The sequence below is a fragment of the Eleutherodactylus coqui genome, chromosome 3 (genome assembly GCF_035609145.1).
Source record: "Eleutherodactylus coqui strain aEleCoq1 chromosome 3, aEleCoq1.hap1, whole genome shotgun sequence".
Taxonomy (NCBI): domain Eukaryota; kingdom Metazoa; phylum Chordata; class Amphibia; order Anura; family Eleutherodactylidae; genus Eleutherodactylus; species Eleutherodactylus coqui.
In genome coordinates, this window is record NC_089839.1 from 186434136 (window position 1) to 186454918 (window position 20783).

Here is a 20783-nt window from a genome sequence, read left to right on the forward strand (position 1 = left end):
CACTGCTGATGTACAAATGAGTTTAGGTCTCGTGCGCGATATGATGGCTTCACACAAGCTGTAAGTTATATGGGGATGTAATACTGTGCTCAATATTCGGGTAAAAACACATGGCAGTATGCGCAACTATGCTCGCCGTTTTTTTTTTCTCTGACTTTTCAAACTCTGCGCGATAGTATGCGAGTTTGAAAAAAAAAACAGAGGGGAGATAGTAATCTTGTGGGCAAGATAGGGCAAGTCCTATCATTTCTTGCTCGTACTATTAACGGGCAAGAATACCGCTAATGAAAATGAACCCACTAAAATCAATGGTTTTGTTTCAAAACGGGACGAAATCATACCCATGTGAAAAAGCCCTACACCTCATGCAGTCGCTGGGTACAAACAGTACTTATCCTGTACTGATCCTAAGTTACATCCAGTATTATACTGCAGAGCTGCACTCACTATTCTGCTAGTGGAGTCACTGTGTACATACATTACTTATCCTGTACTGATCCTGAGTTACATCCTGTATTATACTCCAGAGCTGCACTCACTATTCTGCTGGTGGAGTCACTGTATACATACATTACTTATCCTGTACTGATCCTGAGTTACATCCTATATTATACTGCAGAGCTGTACTCACTATTCTGCTGGTGGAGTTACTGTGAACATACATTACATTACCACTTATCATGTACTAATCCTAAGTTATATCAAGTATTGTATTCCAGAGCTGTACTCACTATTCTGCTGGTGGAGTCACTGTGTACATATATTACATATACTGTACTGTTCCTGAGTTATATCCTGTATTAGGCTCCAGAACTGCACTCACTATTCTGCTTGTGCAGTCACTATGTACATACATTACTTATCCTGTACTGATCCTTAGTTACATCCTTTTTTATGCTCCAGAGCTGCACTCACTATTCTGCTTGTGCAGTCACTATGCACATACATTACTTATCCTGCACTGATCCTGAGTTACATCCTGTATTATACTCCAGAGCTGTACTCATTATTCTGCTGTTGGAGTCACTGTATACATACATTACTTATCCTGTACTGATCCTGAGTTACATCCTGTATTATACTCCAGAGCTGCACTCATTATTCTGCTGTTGGAGTCACTGTGTTTATACATTACTTATCCTGTACTGATCCTGAGTTACATCCTGTATTATACTCCAGAGATGCACTCATTATTCTGCTGTTGGAGTCACTGTGTACATACATTACTTATCCTGCACTGATCCTGAGTTACATCCTATATTATACTGCAGAGCTGTACTCACTATTCTGCTGGTGGAGTTACTGTGAACATACATTACTTATCCTGCACTGATCCTGAGTTACATCCTGTATTATACTCCAGAGCTGCACTCATTATTCTGCTGTTGGAGTCACTGTGTACATACATTACTTATCCTGCACTGATCCTGAGTTACATCCTGTATTATACTCCAGAGCTGCACTCATTATTCTGCTGTTGGAGTCACTGTGTACATACATTACTTATCCTGTACTGATCCTGAGTTACATCCTGTATTTTACTCCAGAGCTGCACTCACCATTCTGCTAATGGAGTTACTGTGTACATACATTACATTACTTATCCTGTACTGATCATAAGTTAAGACGCAACGATCATCGCTCAAAATGCGTTAAAAGTGTCGAAAGTGAGCGATAACTGTTGCGTCTAAACACGCGCCCATCGTGCACTTTTCGTTAGTCATTCGTTCATCATTGTCCTTCAGTCTGTTTAAAATCCATCGTTTGGTAGTTCGCTTATCGTTTGGTTTAAATGAAAATTGTTCAGTCGTTTAGCGATTTTTACCTCATTTCTTTTACCTTCATTGATGCCCATGCCATTCAAACAAACTATCGTTCAATTATCGTTTATCGTCCATTTTCCAACAATAATGGTTACGTTTAAACGGTCATCTTTAAAAGCAAAACCATCGCTCGCTTTTGATCGCTAAAACGAAAATTCAAGCGATAAGCGTTGCGTCTAAATGGACCTTTACATCCTGTGTTAAGGCCCTTTCACATGGGACAAGTGTTGTGTAAACAATGCCCGGCACTCGTCCCTGTGATGCTCACACTGAAAGGATGCTGCTAGAGTTCAGGTTCTGGAGCCAGCAGAATTGTGAATTCAGCCTGGAGCATAATACAGGCTATAACTTAGAATGAGTATATAATAAATCATGTAATATCATTTTTAGGCAGATTAATTCTATATTGAAACTCTAAAAAGGATCAGACATTTTGATTGATGGAGATCTGGTTGCTGAGACTCCCACCGATCACTGGGATAAAGGGGCAAAAGTGCTCATGTGAGCATTGTGCCCGTTCAGCTCTGGTTTTTGCAGTGTATGAGCTCAACAGAAAGTCTATTTTTGGGGAACTCATAAAACAGTTTATGCCAGAAATCTGGTATAAAAAATTTGCTAATTTCTGTACACGTGCACAAAAATTGTGACTTTTCTGCATTTTCGGCTGCCCTAAGCACTTTTCTAAAAAATGGATGGAGTTCGGTGGGAGGGAACATCTGTGGACCATCAATTCACTATAATGTACAAAAGAAACTTGTAATAAAAGGCACAAGTGTCTTATTACATTTGTTGCCTCTTGGCCCAGCCATGTTCACCCTGACGAAATCTATGGCAGGTAAAACCTGACATAGATTTACGGTATAATTTACACATTTGGTGCATCTTACTCCTGCCTCACTTCAATCAAAACTTCTGATCAAGTTTTCAAAAAGTTTAGCTGCACTTTAAGTTCAAGAATAATAATACAAGTATGCAATCTGCTCCTAAGCTCCCCCTAGTGGTGTCTGCAAACATGAATAAACCAGCAATAGTATACTGTAACAACACAGCTATGCAATACTTAAATAATGAAAATGAAAAATACTAACCATATACGGGCACACCTGCGATCCAGGCCCAAATATTAACTCACATTGCTTATTGACATTGTATATGACCCCAGGCAGTTGCTGAGGCATGGAGTACGATCTTGATACAGGTTCATCAAGCAAGCACTCACCATATCCTGTACTGGAAGGGAATGACACAGAATCAGCACTGGATAACGGTTCATCTCTTACATCCCACTTAATCTTTCTGCAATGTTGATATTAAATAACACGATGCCTCTATTCTAGGTCTGCTTTTCCAGTAGCGTATATTACTTGACTTGATGTAGCCTTATCGTCAAAACTCATCATATTCTGGCAGTTTATAGTACTATTGAAGATGTCTCTATGGCAGATCTAGAGGAGCGATCACATACTGAAAATTATTCAGGCAGAGCCGACATGAAAGCTGAAGACAAGAAAAACTGTAGGGACTTTGGGATGCGGCATTTCCCCATAATGATTGCTCTGTACAGTTGTCAGTTCTATTATTCAGTGCCAATCTGGCAGGTGACAGACTCAATAAATTCTGCTTAAACAGGGATTTCGTTTTGTTGCTGGACCAAACGTGTTATTTACTACTGAACACCTTTATTTAGTTTGATCCTTAGAGAGACTCTGTCACCATATTTTTGCACCCCTAAGGGCAGCGCAAGGTAATGACAGGCACAGTGATATGTCTACTATGTAGATCTGTGCAGTAGTTTTGGAGAAACTTACATTTTAACAGTGGCAGCAAATGCATAAAGGACTACCTGGATAGAGATGGGAAGGCCTGAAAAAAAACTGAAAAATTGGGGGAAAAATGTTTTTCCCCATTTTTTCACCAAAGCCATTTTTTATGTTATGTAGTGTCATAGATATATTATTTATAATTAGAAAAGAACATATTCTACACACTTTTTTTTTCAAATTTTTCCAGAATTTTTTTTTTCCAGGCATTGCCATCTCCAGTCCTGGATACTCATAGACTGCAGGCTAGTCCCACCGACGCCACCCTCTAGCAACTAGTTCTATGTCTGGCTGCTACTAATAAAATGCGAGTTTCTTCCAAACTACGGCACAGATACCCACATCAGACATATCATTGCAATCAGTGTGACAGGCACTATCTTACGCTGCTCTCAGAGAGGGGTATAAAAAATGGTGGCAGATTTTTTCTAAAGAAATACTCTGGGGGAAAGGTATGCATTCTGTTATGCCTAGCATAGGGACCAAAAGGAGGGCATGACACTGGTTCTCTCACTGGTGTCCTTTAAAAAAATTATCCAAATTCTGAAAAAAATAAAAACAGCAGCAAAAGTTATAAAACAAGAGAAAAACAAACCCTACTTCTTATCTCCCCAATTCCCTGTGCAGATGCTCTGGCGGTCCCAGTTTTTGTTTACAAGTGCCCACCATGACTGATGCAGTGGCCTTAGTGATCACATGCCGTATTACTGGTACCATGGCTCCAATCGCTGAGCAAATGATGCCAATTGGATGGCATGTGATCAATGAAGACACTAATTGCCTGCAGCAGTCACATGCTGAGCAGCTGTAAACAAAGACTGTGACCAGCAAATCATCAATATTGGATTGGCAGGTGGTTGGAGAGGTGAGTAGTGTAGCATAACCCCATTAAAGTAGACCTGTCATGTCAGTAGGGCCAGCTGCATAACTTTACATCTACGACCCCACTGACATCAACAATATCTTTCTTTTGTTTACACTCACCCCGCCTTCCCTCATACTGGCTTGTGTAAAGACCCATTTACGCGCAATAATTAACGCTCAAAATTCGTTCAAACAAACAAATTTAAGCGATAATCATTACAGGTAAACGTGGGCATCAGGCACTTTTCTTTTAAGCGATGATTTTAAGGTGAACTTAAAATCCATCGTTCAGCTACTGGACATAAAGCAGTTTTGTTTATCTGTCAGTAGATCGCAGGCTGTTTTCTTCGCGGGAAGGCAGTAGTTAACATTGTATTCTGCCACAACCCATGACGAGAAAAATGCAGCTGTGTGCACAGCTGAGCGTATGCTTAATCACACACTGGGCTCTGCAAACAGCTTGTGGAGGCCCTTTTACATGCAAATGAAAATTATAAAGTGTTAATGGCCATCAGTGACCATAAGCACTTTATGCAAAAAGATCGATAAAACTTTAAATCTTTCAATCTTTTGAAATATTATCTTTTCGTGTAAATGGTCCTTAAGATTCGACACACGGTGCTGTGATTGTGTCAAGTGAGTGGTCCCCATCGCTCATTGTCAATGGGTCACCTCAAACATGATTGACAGTAAGTTGTGGGGACCGTCCACTTGACACATTCACCGCGCCGGAAGCCAAGTCAAAGAAGAGCCTGTATAGGGGAACGGGGGAGAGTATAAACAAAAGAAATACATCGTTGGAGTCAACAGAGCTGTAGCTGTAAAGCTATGCAGCCTTCTCCATTGACATAAGGACATGACAGGTTCTCTTTAAGTTTCTTTATCATGCTCTGTCCCCTTAGGCACTATGCTTGGCATTACACAAAGCATCCGTTTTAACTGGAGCAAATATAGTGCTCACATAGATAAAAATAATATACTATGAGCAACCACTGCAGTGAAGACTAATGATGAGCAAACTTTTGAAAAATGCGGTTTGGCCAGATTGCCGAACTTTTGCAAAAAGTTTAGTTTACTCAGAATTAGTTTGAACTGAAGCGGAAGTTCGCGAAAACCCCTAAAACTTATGCATAACACTGTCGAAGAGCCATACGATATAGGTGATAAAAGTGTGATGGGTGGGGTATCATCATTGAGACCCCCACTGATCCTGAGAACTGTGGCTCCCATGTCGCCCATTTCTACCAGTATGGGCTCTCTGCACCAACCCACAGTGACGTCAGATGGAATACAGCCATGACCCAGCATGCACAGCCACTGCTCTGCTCATTTGAATGGGGTTGACCAAAGTATCTGAGTACAAGCACTCGACTATCCCCAGCAGTCCCATTGAAGCTGAATAAATTGGCACCGCACATGTGCGACCACTACTTCATTCAATCTCCTTCTCACTGCAGGCTTTGCGGTAAGTTGGCATTGAGGTGGAGGGGGAATGCGGGACCCTCCTTCTAAAGATCAGTGGGAGTCTCACCAGTGACATAAAGTGTTTTCTGATACATCCCCTTAAAGGAATAAATAAAATTTGGCCCCTGTCCTCCTCAGTACCTCTCATCATAAGTATGATTTCTCTGAGCGATTGTAAATTTCTATAGACTAGAGTAAATAAATGATATATATGTATATACACCGATTCAACTAACATCCAGTCATTTAGTTGACTAGTCCCTCCTAGAAGATGCCTATTGCATATAAACGAAGCGGGCTTGTAGCATTAAATCTCACTCATATTATAAGCCAACCCCACACTGTGCCATTGTGACTCTAACAAACGCGACTTGGACAAGGCATTGAAACGTTCCTGGTGCTTTGCAGTAGAGGCCTTGTTTCCTCACCCTATCCAGGTATCCCCTCACACTGTCATACCAGGACAAAATGTCCAATTAGAAAATCCTAGGCCAGCATGAGACCACCGGTTGCTGTGGTTACCCAGTTTCTACGGACAAGGAATGCTCAGCAAGGGTTGCCAGCAGACGGAGATTACTCCTTTTTTTATTATGGCATTCAGTGTCTGTAATAATTTATTAGTTCAAGAAGACGGTCTCCATGCATCATGCTAAGAGACTTCGTGGGAGTCCACGTTAGAATGTGAGACATCCATGCCACTCAACGTCTCCGCTTCAGACTGTAGTCCCTCCAAGTGTCACCCGAGACAAATAAATGTGCACTATTAAAACAATGTACGAGCAAGAAAATGGCAGGTTCTGACATCTGAACAATCCAGCACGAGATATAGCGGAGGTTCTTAAATCTGTTTTGATGTACTGTGTATACCTAGCTGACAGGAATTGGAGGGTCATCCATGCATGAAGGGAAAATACAGCGAAAATGCCAGTAACTTTGATATGACAAAATACTTTGCAATATGCACAAATAAAGGCTTCACGTATTTCCATGCCTTTGACAGGACGGCGGATATTTGAAGTGCCTTTAAGCTTTGTGAGGGGACAAATTTCCTTTAAACTCCTCAAGGTGACACAAATTTTAACAATGCTTCCCTGGTGGAATCTCGAAAAGAAGATTCTTCAAAGCTTTTAGGCTTTTTCTAAGACTTCGTTATTTTCATTCGTAAAGATTTCATTACCATATAAAATGGACAAGAAAGATAATAAATATAGGAAAGGAATATTGTAGTTTTTGAAAATGGGGGAAGGAGCAAAAAGAGGCATTAGATGAAGACTTTTTCAACCATTTGGTTCAAACGCTTTTCTTTCATTTGGGGCAAAGATTCAGTTTACTGTCTTAGCATACCCTGACCAAGGTTTGTTGGTACTCCCTAAAATCCATCGTCTGAAGTACATGCCGCCATAGCCACTCCCGTGTTGTTCTACACAACACCTTCACCCCCAATCCTCTCTATATCCAATTTCTTTCCATTGGTTGAAAGTCAACGGTTGCCACCCAGAAATATCCCAGGATGGCTGGGACATGGGATGTGAGCTTCATGATAAGACTGACCCATTTAAAGTTGGGCACCATTTTTACTCCTCATAGCAGTCAATGGATTGTTTTGCTACTATTATATTGGCGCCACTGACAGAATAAGGGTACATACCCAAATGGACCGACATGGAAAACTTCATGCCTTACTAACCAAGATCGAATTCCCTCCCTCACTTTTCCCTTCCCCTATTCCTCTTTTTATCCATGTCTGCCCCTCTGTGCCTTTTTCTTTTGTCCTTAAAGAGCACCTCCAGTTGTGATTACCAGCAGTATAAATGTGACAGAAGGAGATAGAGCCGAAAGAGAAGATGGTCCAGTGTTTCACAAGCCGAGAGACACTTTTTCATGTGGTTCAAGGTGCCTTCTAAGTGCCACAGCTTAAACAAGACAGTCCCAGCAGATGCAATCTATCATGGCTTGCTTAAAGGGAACTGTCATAGCCTCATGTCAACAAGGTGGCTGCATATCTTTGCAACTACAGCCCCACTGACTCCAACAATGTATTTCTTTTGTTTATACTCCCCCCCCATTTCCTTGTAGAGGCTCATTGTCAATCAAGTTTAATATCACTCACTGACAGTGAGCCAAGGGGATCGCCCACTTGACACAGTAACAGTGCCAAAAGCCAAATATAAGAAGAGCTAGTATGGGGGGAACAAATGTGACTATAAACAAAAGGAAGACAATGTTGGAGTTTCCCCACTGACCTGAAGACATGACAGGTCTTCTTTAATCTGGAAAGATTGTAGTAGATTGACAGAAAAGGCTCGCAAAGGCTAGCATGGAAAGGGAAGTACTGTAAAGACTTGGGCACAATGCCTGTTACGGGGGATAATATCCATACCACATCTACATGTTGCCCTTTTGGAATGAATGTTGATTGATAGTGAAGACCACTATCAATAGTGAAGACCAGATATCACCATGCTTTGGCTGCTGTGGCCCCAGAAAAAAAAGTGTAAGATGCCCAGCCCTAGGCAACTGCACAATCCAAGAAGTTTTGTCACAATCATAACCACTTTAATATTCTTTTGTTGACTAGTAAAATTTACTTCAATTTTGATATCGAACATTAAAATTTCTTTCTTCTGGCATCTAACGGTCTACCTATTTCTGATACATGGTAGCCACAGAAAAGTTTTCTGGAACCATACTCTCATGAAAGCTGTCAAAAAGGAAATTTTCCTTTGTTGCTCGTAGCAATTTTCCTTTACTGCTGAGCTGTAAAGAGAAATGAAAGCTGCACTGTGATTGGTTGCTATGGGCAACAAAGAGATTGTCTTTTAGACAGCGTTCGTAAAAGTGTAGTGCCGGCCTACTGTTCCATGGCCACTCTGTATAGTGGCCCGAATAGAATAATTTACCAAGATTGAAAGTGGAAGATGGAAGAACTGTGGTGCTTACTCTAAGAACTGTGTGATATACTTCCTGCTACATTTGGACCACATCCAGGGATTGGTGTAAAAATTCAGAGTTGGAGCCATAACGTGTTGTTGCTTGCCTCCCTCTTCTTTACACTTATTACTGTCATCGTGCGGCATATTGAATCTGAGGAAACATGGAGATGAGTCAGTCACCAATATGTAAGATATGCTTAAACATAATCAGAGGCAGATTATCTAAGAGATGAAGTGAGCATCTTGTATCACCAGCGTGTTCCTGGTCTACTACGGATGACAAAAATAGCACCTGCTCCCACGCCCCGCAATAAAGAGTCCTATGAAGAGTCAACAATTAACACTTCTGTCATATCTCTTTTGCCATGGCAGATGAGATCTGTCAAAGGTTGCTTCTGCTCTGCAGTCTATTTAAGCAGAGGAGGTTAGTAGTTTCACTGGTAGAAAATGATTGGCCACTCACATATTATTTCCTGTTAGTGCAGAACAGAGGAGGAGCATGGATCTGGCACTGTTATTGGGGCACTATGGCTGGTAGAGTTATGGAGGCACAGGAGCTTAGCATTCCAGGACTATACCAATATATATCATAAATAGAGATGAGCGAGCGTACTCGGAAAAGCACTACTCGCTCGAGTAATTTGCTTTATCCGAGTATCGCTGTGCTCGTCCCTGAAGATTCGGGTGCCGCTGCGGCTGACAGGTGAGTCACAGCGGGGAGCAGGGGAGAGCGGGCGGGAGAGAGGGAGAGAGATCTTACCTCCGTTCCTCCCCGCTCTCCCCTGCAGCTCCCCGCTCCGTGCCGGCACCTGAATCTTCAGGGACAAGCACAGCGATACTCGGATAAAACAAATTACTCGAGCGAGTAGTGCTTTTCCGAGTACGCTCGCTCATCTCTAATCATTAATAGATATGAGATGCATATATATGAAATAGATAGATATGAGATAGATAGAAATGCGATAGATGATAGCTAGACAGATATTGCAGATAGATATACAGATCAATGATAGATGTGATATAAATTTGTATGTGATAGATAGATGAAAGCTATAGATAGATAGATATATAGATAGATATGAGATAGATAGATAAATAGATAGATATTAGATAGATAGATATGAGATAGATAGATAGATAGATAGATAGATAGATAGGAGATAGATATGTATTAGACAGATAGATATGAGATAGATGATAGATAGATAGATAGATAGATAGATAGATAGATAGATAGATAGATAGATAGATATGAGATAGATAGATAGATAGATAGATAGATAGATAGATATTGGATAGATAGATAGATAGATATTGGATAGATAGATAGATAGATAGATAGATAGATAGATAGATAGATAGATAGATAGATAGATATGAGATAGATATGAGAGATAGATAGATATGAGATAGATAAATAGATATTAGATAGATATAAGATAGATATATATTAGACAGATAGATATGAGATAGATAAACAGATATTAGATAGATATGAGATAGATAAATAAATATTAGATAGATTGATAGATGATTTTGTACAATGAGTGTTTACACGCAGTGATTTTTCAATACAATTCCAGTATGAAATATACAGTCTAACATTGGGAGGCTATTCATTCCTTTCTGGGGAGTGAAAAAGACCCCTACTTAAACACCGTTGTCACCACAATTTGGCCTTGATATCAGATTGATTTCAATAATGATGGTAACAATTATAGTAATTAAAAGCATGCTAATTAACAGTATGCACAGTTATTGCCAGACGTAAAATAAGGTAGATGTGAAAAATCATAGCGTGTAAACCCATCCTAAAGTTGACATAGAATGGTTTATTTCAAAGACAAATGTATTTACATGAAACGTACACGTGTCCAAGCTCATGTGCTATCGTAAACGCAGTGCTTAGGCCGTTGTCTTCACTGATGGAACAACTTCTGTATGGATCACACACTGTACCAAGTTCTGCCAGACCTGCCAATAGCAAAGAAAGATCAGCAAAATAAAATACACTAATTACTGGGTCATTCTTAGATTATGTCATACCATATAACTGATGTTAATTTGCATAATAAAATTCCAGATAAATAATTAATAATTTTAAAAAAATGTAAAGGTGTGCATTCTTTCAGAGCTTCATCTGACCAGCCCCCATCTATTATTTTAGAGGATCCAAAAGGTATATTTTTGAGTATTGTAAAACAGCAGGATAAAAGTAGCTACAAATAACTAACATAATGCAAAAAAAAGAAAGAACTGTTCATTGAAATTAAAAAAACATTATTCATGTTTTGCTTGTTTCCCCCCTAGTTTCATTCTTTACACAGTTTTGATCTTGACAAAAAAATGGATCTTTCATCTGTTTAATTTGGACCCATGTCTACTGTCTGAAGATGGCAGGTGAGAGGTTTGGACATGAAGAATGTCAAAATGCCCTATCCTTTGATCCTACAGAATTAAAAGGGGTGTTAAGATTTTTTTACCTATCCACAAGATAGACCATAAAGTATGACAAATTTGGTCTCAGCTCTAGAATCCGTACCTTTCTCAGAAAGGAACCCCAAAACCCTTGTACCACCTGCATGTGGAAGCCTGGGGTAGTTGGCCACAAATGAGCGCAGTAGTTTTATGCTGTTTCCGTAACTGCCATAAAAAGACATGCGTGTTGGGACTACAGAGTAGTTATGCTGTTTCCTTTTATGGAGCAGTGTAAAAAGGCACCTCGGCTGTTTCCCTAATCCCTGGCCAGGTTGGACAGCAAACAGATGCGCGTATTCCGATCTCAGCAATGAAAGCCTGAGATGAGAATACATGTTTAAAGCTAGCCCTTGTTTTTGGTTAAAAATTCTGTCCTGGGACCAGAGGGGGAGGAGGTATACATTGCCGACACAATCTTCAGATTACATAATCCTGAAACTGGAGAGCCACTTTAAACTGCTATCAGTGCCTAGCAAACATGCCAATAGCCCTAATTTTGGAGGGAAAATCCAATAAACCGGACCAACAAGGGGTGGGGTTTATGAAAATTTGCCACAAAAGTGGGTGTTAAGAGGCGTCCTTATTGGCTTTATCGGGGAAATTAATGTCCTTATTTGGGGGATTTAAATGTTACTTAGCAGCTTGTATAGCCAACTCCTCCACCAGGGCCCCAATGTAATATGGCCCCCCAACTACCATGGGTCATTTTTAGCACTGGTTTCCTCATATGAGCCAGATGGGCTTTTTCTGCCCCTTCGGCTCCTGGGCCTGGGCGAAACTGTAAGATTAGCACCCCCTATAGGTACTCCTCTGGACCAGCTTTAATGTTATTAGAGAAATAGGAAGACACAAAAAAGAATGAGGTAATATATCTTACCTAATGTATCACATTTCTCTTGGGCTCTACATATATCCTGTCTGAAAATGAACAAAAAATGTGTTTTACCAAAAGACATTAGAAATACAAAGAAAGACATTTATCAAAATTGGTGCAGAGGCAAAATGTGGAGCAATTGCCCATAGTAATTAATGAGGCTGCTATAGGAAATTGCTCCAATTTCTCTTTGCACCAATTTTTTTTAAAGACTCCCCCCCATAGTTTTAGATCCATCACCAGATCTACAGATTGTATTCAAGACAAATATATATATATTTTTTCTACATCTGTACATTGGCCTCTGCTATTTCCATTAGTAACGAAAAGCCGAAGAGCGGGATATACATTATTTCCACGCACTAGACTTTTCCGTATATTAAATCTTAATTCATAAAACAGTTTAGAGCTACTTACAGCAACAGGACCTCAGCTGCGGGATTAATGCATTGACGTAAGTCTCGCTAAATGAAATATCTGCTGCTGGTGACAGTGTGTTAAACTAATCGTACACCTCATTTATCACATTTTACATCGACACCTGTGAAGACCAGGAAAACAGGGCAGCAGCCGAGGGACTATAATATTCCCGTTCCTGTAAACCCTGTCAGGTAAATTATAACCCAGCAGTTGTTATAAAAGCATACATTTTTCTACCAAAAGTATTTGGCCCCCCTATCAGAAGAATGGTTAGTGTCTTATCAGCATGTCACGTGTCCTAAATCATGCTACATAAGATGCAGACCCTTGGAGGTTTCAGCCATGGTTTGTGATGGGAACTGCACGCTATTGGATATACGGGTTATTCCACTGCAAACAAGCCGTCCATCATGAAGTGCAATGCATCAGCCCATGCACAATGCTGCAAGGAGCGTCGTCATTGGACAGTTGACCAATGGAAGAACGTTCTACAGAGTAATGAATTCCACTACTCCATCTTCACATCAGATGGAGCTACCTGGGTGTGGAGGATGCTGGGGAACGCCTATTACCTAAGTGTGACAAGAACCATGAACATGGAGGTGTACCTTGCCATTCTAGACAATAATGTGCTGATGGCAATGTGGTAATACTCTGGGAATAGTCAGCCATACTTCCAACAAAACAATGGGCTTTGTCACAAATCCAATGCCATTTTACATTGATTTGAGGATAACGATGTTCCACGATTGGACTGGCTGTACAGAGTCCGGACCTCAACCCTACTGAACATCTTTGGGTTGAAGTGGAACCCCAAGTCAGGAAATATAAACAGTGTCCATCTTCTTTGAGAGAACTCGCCAGACGTTTGCAGCATTAATGGAGGGAAGTACCAACTGAAGTGTATCAGACGTCAGTAAAAAGTATGTCATGGACAGTATCCAATGTCATTAGGGCCAATAAATACTACTTTTGATTCTTGCTCAGGTGTCCAATTACTTTTGGTTGGATAGTGTAAGTTCTACTGAACCTCATGCAACGTCATGAGTACAAAACCTACATGGTGATACATGGAGTCTCTCTACGTCTAATTATGCAATATGTTGCCTCTATGAGGCGCTGTAGTCTCCCCTAGAAGCAATATTTTCAGGGAAGAATATATCCATAACAGGGGCGTAACTATAGAGGATGCAGGGGATGCGGTTGCACCCGGGCCCAGGAGCCTTAGGGTGCCCATAAGGCCTCTCTTCTCCATATAGGGAGCCCAGTACTATGAGTAAAGCATTAAAGTTGGGGGCCCGAGAGCTTCAAGTTACACTTCTGATCCATAATAATGCCACAAGGCAAAAAAATCTGTATAAAGTCAAATGCATAATATGGGCCAATAGTGGGTTATTGGCAACATAGCTCCATATTATGGCCCTGTGTATGGGACCTGAAGTTTAATCATATAAAGAAAGGGAATATCAGTTTTGAAACCTATCAAGTCCTATGAGCCCCATAAACTAAAGTGATGAGTTCATAGGACAGGGACTACTGAGTCTAGAGATGGGAGCATCATACTTAATGGCCTCGCTGATCCCTCACTGCCTACCCAGTCACTCTGTGCACGCAGGCACTATACATACAGGGTTTGCACATGCACACAATGCAGACTGAGTGGCAGCATCCTGGGCAGACAGCGAGAGAACGGTAAAGAAGATGAGTATAAAAAATTCCATCCCTGAACTCAGCGGCAAATTTCTTATGAGTCGATAACTTTAGTCTATGGGCCAAGGGCTCCTTCATACAGGTGTATATACAGTTGCACACGCTTTAGCATACTTGCGCTATGAACGAGTAGATCTGCATGCAGGGCAGAGTTTTTTGCGCACAGGACACTACCACGCCCTGATATAAAAGGCTGTTTGGCTTAATGAGTCCTAGATGTGTTCTTTTTTTCTTGGAATTGCGCACTTTGGTGAAATTGCACGCCTCCCACAGACTTTTTGGGGGACCCTTGGAGCGCAAATGCACACAAAAAAAATTTAACCATGCTGCGTTTTTTTCCGCACACGTAAAATAAATGTGCAAAAGAGGGAAATAGGAATGAACCCATTGAAATCAATGGGTTCTATTCTCTGCGTATTGCATATGCCCACCAGTCTTATTTGCTCGTACATTTCGCGCATGCTCTATTTTTGTGCGCACCAAAGCTCTCCAAATAAATTTATGGAAGGTGTGCAAAGGTGTTGCCCTCTATAACTAACTAGGCATAACTAGTTGTTTGCAAAAGTAAAGGCAACAATTCTTGGAAGCTCATGATGGATTGATGATGCCCCCCCCTGTAATTCTATCTCCACGCTTTATCTTGGAAAGATAGTGTTAGAAAACCGCTAAAGTATTGCATGTTTTCTGTTAATTATTATAAAATATAATATACTATATAGCAGTCCTGTTTTTGTGGGACTGTCCTGCAAACAAGTCTAAAAAGAAGAGGAGTCTGCTTAGTTGCATAAAAGGGACAGTAATATAGTGTTCTATTCCCAAAGAGGGCATGGGATTAGCTTACCTTGTTATTAGCACCGCTGTGTCATGATGTGAGTGATGATTGTCATCTGGATTGTTCTGCGAATGTTGCCATATGCAAAAATTTTTTAGGGTTGTCTGAGCATTATAAGAAATAGATGGACCCTCCTGGACCAAAACAAAGAACATGTATTCTGAGGAACATGGTAATTCTGCACATCCTCTATCAACAAACAAATGTACTAAATAATACCGTACCTGCTCATTGTGGATCACAGCTAGTTTTACTATGGCAATATTGATTAAATTCCCAATGCTTGGATCCTTATAAATAGAGGCTACCTGCAGGAAATAGAAAATTATTTGTCCTAGACCGTATAATGGCACGAAAAACATTGGCAGAAATTCTTATCTGTTTCCATTTTGGCTGGGGTGGGGCTCGGCCAATAGGGTGGATATTAGCTATATCTGTGTCCTATTGTGGACAGGACAGAGGGGGGAGGCTCCTGCTGCAGCCAGACAGAGGACAGTGGGGGGGGGGGGGGGGAGAAGGAATACAGCTGATGTCCTGAGACACCTAGTGAGGATTTCTTTATATATTTCTCAGTTTTAATTGCAATATGAGAAATCATTGGGAAGGAGGAGATTAAAGGGGGTTTCCAATATAAAAATCATTGGTGGCAGTAAGGTTACAAAGTATATAGCTAAAAAACAAACATGCTCACCTCCCTCCAGCCTCGGTGCTCCCCTGCCACACTCCATTCTTCTAGTTACTTCAGCTGCAGCGGTCACGTGGTTGTTTACCCACATGACCGCTGCAGTCAATAGAAAGCCCGACAGGGATGTCATCAGTGGCGTACTGTAAACATGTTGGGGGCTTCTACATTAGAATCCAACGTGACAGGTTTACAGACCGTTACCAGGCCAGAGGACCCGGTGGTGTCACCTTTCAGATGCCGTGGCACCAGAGTGGTGCTCCAGTGCCAAGGTGAGTATATTGCTGTTATACAGTTTTGGGCATGGGGAAAAACCTGTTAGACAACCCCTTTCAGGGAAGACGAGCTGAGATAATATTTTCTTTTTCTATGTTTAATGTTCCTTTAAGCACCATAATTTTATGACTATTTTATGACATGCGAAATAACAGGGGGGATATAACCAGAGACAATCTAATATCCCATTGGGCCCAGGGCACTGATATTAGAATTGCATCCCTTTGCCACCATAGACTTTTCCCTTCTGCAGCATTGCCACGCCCCCTGTGGCTATGGAAACGTCCCTATGTCTTTGTTACTAAGAAAACTCTATATCTAACGACAGAGAGTGGATTGCAGAGAAGCTGGAAGGAAGACACCTCCTGACAGCCACTTCAAACGTAATTGACAGTGGTAAAGCAACAAAATGTTTAATGCAAGCATCAAAATACTAACAATGACCTGTCTGTCCGTGTGTGAGTGAGTAATGAGTGACTTACATGCTCCACCCCTGATCACATGACAGTGACGTCATCAGAGGTTCTTCATCCCCAATGAGGGAATTACATGCTCCGCCCCTGATTGCACGACCGTGACATCATTACAGGTACTGTACGCACATGTCTGCTGTCCAGCTAGGTGTTCGTTAGTATTCCATAGCAACTAAAGCCGCACGGGATTTGTAGTCTGCCTGTAATCTGCACAAGAATGCAGGACCTGTGATGACGGCACTGTCATGTGATAAGGGGTGGAGCATGTAACTCCCTGACTGGCGATGAACTACCTTTGATGAAATCACCGTCATACAATCAGGGGTGGAGCATGTAAGTCATTCACTCAGGATGAACGTCTATGTCATGTGATCAGGGGCAGAGCATGACGGTGATGTCATCACAGGTCCTTCATCTCCAGTGCTGTGCTGCTTCTGATCCCTGTTGTATGAGATGAACTATGTATGTAGCAGTGCTGTGTGTGTGCCGTGCATGTAGCACAGCTGTGTGGCGCATTGCACTACCAAAAACACTGGTACTATAATTTCTTAATAATTACTAGTATTATAGAAATGATGAGACAAACTCAAGCTAGATGAGCAGAACTTGTCTTAAAAGTTGGTGCCCCTTTAAGCTCTGCAATACGTTTCAACTGTATCTGCAGCCTGAGGACATGGATGCAGTTGAAATTAGTGCAGCTGCCAGTTACCTAAAACTTAACATATTAGACTGCATAACTTTAATACACATTTACCTAGCTTACCCTGGTTATAAATGTTCTCAGCTCCCATTAATGTAAATTCATTTGAAGATTTAAGAATATGGGGTTGTCTATTACGAATAACTTATCGTCTGTGCTGTTTAGAAGTGAATGTTTATGGAGAAATAAAATGTTGATAAGTTTCAGTTATATGCAAAATATGTAATGCTGTTAAATAGCGTAAAAAACATCTGTGACATTGTCATTTCATGGTGGATTAAGCACTTTTGCTACAGTACCCAGCAAACCATCTGGGGAGCATAAGCCTTCTATAAAGCTTCATGCGTCGGGCCATTTAAGAATGGCTAATGACATCAAGAGACTGAAAAATATACAGCAATGAAAGGCTCCAAAGGTGGGTTATACCGCTCAAGGACACCGAGGATGAAATCCTCCATTGCTCTTCCTTCTCTATAAACCAATCTCATAAATGCAGAACTTGGAGCATAAATATTCAATACACATTTGATGAACATAAAAGCGTTTTTATAGTTTTTTGTACATAACGTTTAATCACTAGATAGGGGTATGGAAGGATTTTATGCCGGTAAAACCTACCACTTCAATAAAGACTAGTGATATGCTCGGCACTGTGGCTGGTATTAAGGCCTCTTTGACCAGCAATGGAGGCACTGTGGTTTATAACGGGACTACTATAGCTGGTAATGGGGAAATTGTGGCTGGTAATAGAGCTTTGGGCAGACAATGGACACATTGTGGCTGGTAATATACATAGTAACATAGTATGTATGGGCGAATGAAGACAATGTCCATCTAGTTCAGCCTGTTTATCCTCCTATGTTGTTGATCAAGAGGAAGGCAAAAACCCCAAGAGGCAGGAGCAAATTAGCACATTTGGGGGAAAATTCCTTCCTGACTCCCTAATGGCAATCAGACTAATCCCTGGATCAACCCCTAATACTTCCTACCTGCCTATATACCCGGATTAACAATTGACCTAAGATTTATATCCTGTAATATCCTTCCCCTCTAGAAAGACATCAAGTCCCCTTTTAAACTCCTCTATGGATTTTGCCATCACCACATCCTCAGGCAGAGAGTTCCACAGTCTCACTGCTCTTACAGTAAAGAACCTTTTTCTGTGTTGGTGATGAAACCTGCTTTCTTATAGACGTAGCGGATGTTACTGTCGCGGTCCTGGATATAAACAGATCGTGGGAGAGATCCTTGTATCGTCCCCTCATGTATTTATACATAGTTATTTGATCACCCCTTAGCCGTCTTTTTTCAAGGGTAAATAATCCAAATTTTGATAGCCTCTCTGGGTATTCCAGTCCCGTCATTCCATGTATTAGTTTAGTTGCCCTTCTTTGAACCCCCTCCAGTACTGTAACATCTTTCCTGAGCACCGGTGACCAGAACTGTGCGCAGTATTCCAAGTGGGGCCGGACTAGTGCCTTGTATAATGGAAGGATAATGTTCTCGTCCCTCGCCTCTATACTTCTTTTAATGCACCCCAAGGCTTTATTAGCTTTTGAATAGTAACATTTATAGTATGCTAGGCTGAATGAAGACAATGTCCATCTAGTTCAGCCTGTTTCAACCTCCCCTTTCCCCTTGTTGGTCCAGAGGAAGGTAAAAAAAAAAACCAACGAGCCATTTTAGCTTATTCAGAGGAAAAAATTCCTTCCCGACTCTATATGGCAATCAGAATAATCCCTGCATCAACGTTTGAGTTCCTACTTAACTCCAAGATCGGGATCAACAACCCCACTGGTCACCTAATGTCTATATCCTTTAATATCATAGCACTCTAAAAAGATGTTTAATCCCCTCTTAAACTCCTCTATGGATTTTGCCATCACCACGTCCTCAAACAGAGAGTTCCACAGTCTCACTGCTCTTACAGTAAAGAACCCCCTTATGTGTTGGTGATGAAGCCTTCTTTCCTCTAGAGGGGCCCAGTACTAAACCCTGTGGCATCCCACTAGTAATGGTGGCCCAATCAGAGTACAAACCATTTATTACTACCCTCTGCTTTCTATCTCTGAGCCAGTTCTTTACCCAGATACACAAGTTTTCGCCCAGACCGAGCTGTCTCATTTTATATATCAGCCTGTTATGCGGCACGGTGTCAAATGCTTTAGAGAAATCCTAGAATTTACTTCATTGTAGAAGCTGATCAAATTGGTCTGGCATGATGGACCCCTCATGAACCGTACTGATGAGGGGTTATTCTGTTGTTCTCCTTGAGGTATTTCAGGATGGCATCTCTCAGAAACCCCTCGAATATTTTTCCATTTATTAAAGTGAGACTTACCGGCCTGTAGTTACCAGCCTCTCTTTTAGACCCCTTTTTTGTATACTGGAACCACACTGGCAATGCGCCAATCCAGTGGTACAACCCCAGTCTCAATAGTATCTATAAATATAAAAGAAATGGCGGTCTATCTATTACGTTACTCAGTTCCCTTAGAATCCGTGGGAAATTCCATCTTGGCCCGGCGATTTATCGATTTTAATTCTCTATAACCGTCTCTCAACTTCCTCCTGTGTTAGGCATGCAATATTTAGAAGGGGGTTCGTTTTATTCCCCTGCATCTTGTGTGACAGTTCCTTTTCATTTGTGAATACACTTTAGCAAAACTATTTAATAAATTTTCCTTCCCCTATCATCTTCTATGCTTTCTCTTGCATTATTTGTTAAAGGACCAGTGCTTTCAGTTCAAATCCTTTTACTGTTTATATAATTGAAGAATAGTTTAGGGTTATTTTTGCTTTTTTTGGGAATCAGTTTCTCTGCCTCCTCCTCAGCAATTTTGATTGTTTCTTTACATGATTTGTTTTTCGTTGTATGATTTTAGCGCTTCTTCGCTGCCTTCTTGTTTTAGTAATTTAAACACTTTTGTTTCTTACCCCCTGACAGTCTTGTCAAGCCACATTGATTTCCTTCTACTTGTAGTTCTTTTATTTTTAAGGTGTATGAACTGCTCACATGAGGCAATTAGGATGTTTTTAAACTTCTCCCATTTGTCATCTGTACTGATATTTTTGAGGATGTTGTCCCAATTAATGTTACCGATAGCAGTTCTGAGCTGAACAAATCTTGCTTTACTAAAGTTTAGTTTTTTTGTTGCTCCCTGATAAGGCTTCTTATTGAATGACTTAATTATATTGTGGTCCCTATTTCCCAAGTGTCCCTGCACCTGCACCCCCATGATTCTGTCTGGTTTGTAGGTTAATAATAAGTCCAGAGTGGCCCTCCCTCGAGTTGGCTCCCACACAAGTTGGGTAAGGTAGTTGTCTTTAATTGCTCTCAAGAACTTATCACCCTTGTGAGTTTTGCAGGTTTCATCTTCCCATATTATATGCAGATAATTAAAGTCCCCCATAATAATGACTTTATTGCAGTT

The 20783-nt window shown here is 40.9% G+C and overlaps 1 protein-coding gene across 1 annotated transcript in view; it reads right to left on the bottom strand.

The window, feature by feature from the left end:
- Positions 1 to 20783, bottom strand: part of ADAMTS9 (ADAM metallopeptidase with thrombospondin type 1 motif 9) — a 242636-nt gene that overhangs the window by 166807 nt on the left and 55046 nt on the right. Inside the window, exons 5-10 of the mRNA XM_066596646.1 lie at positions 15443 to 15526; positions 15228 to 15352; positions 12260 to 12300; positions 10773 to 10878; positions 8912 to 9055; positions 2912 to 3053 (exon numbers count right to left, since the gene is read on the bottom strand). Of these exons, the coding sequence (XP_066452743.1) occupies positions 2912 to 3053; positions 8912 to 9055; positions 10773 to 10878; positions 12260 to 12300; positions 15228 to 15352; positions 15443 to 15526 (642 nt within the window). The remainder of the gene's footprint in view (positions 1 to 2911; positions 3054 to 8911; positions 9056 to 10772; positions 10879 to 12259; positions 12301 to 15227; positions 15353 to 15442; positions 15527 to 20783) is intronic.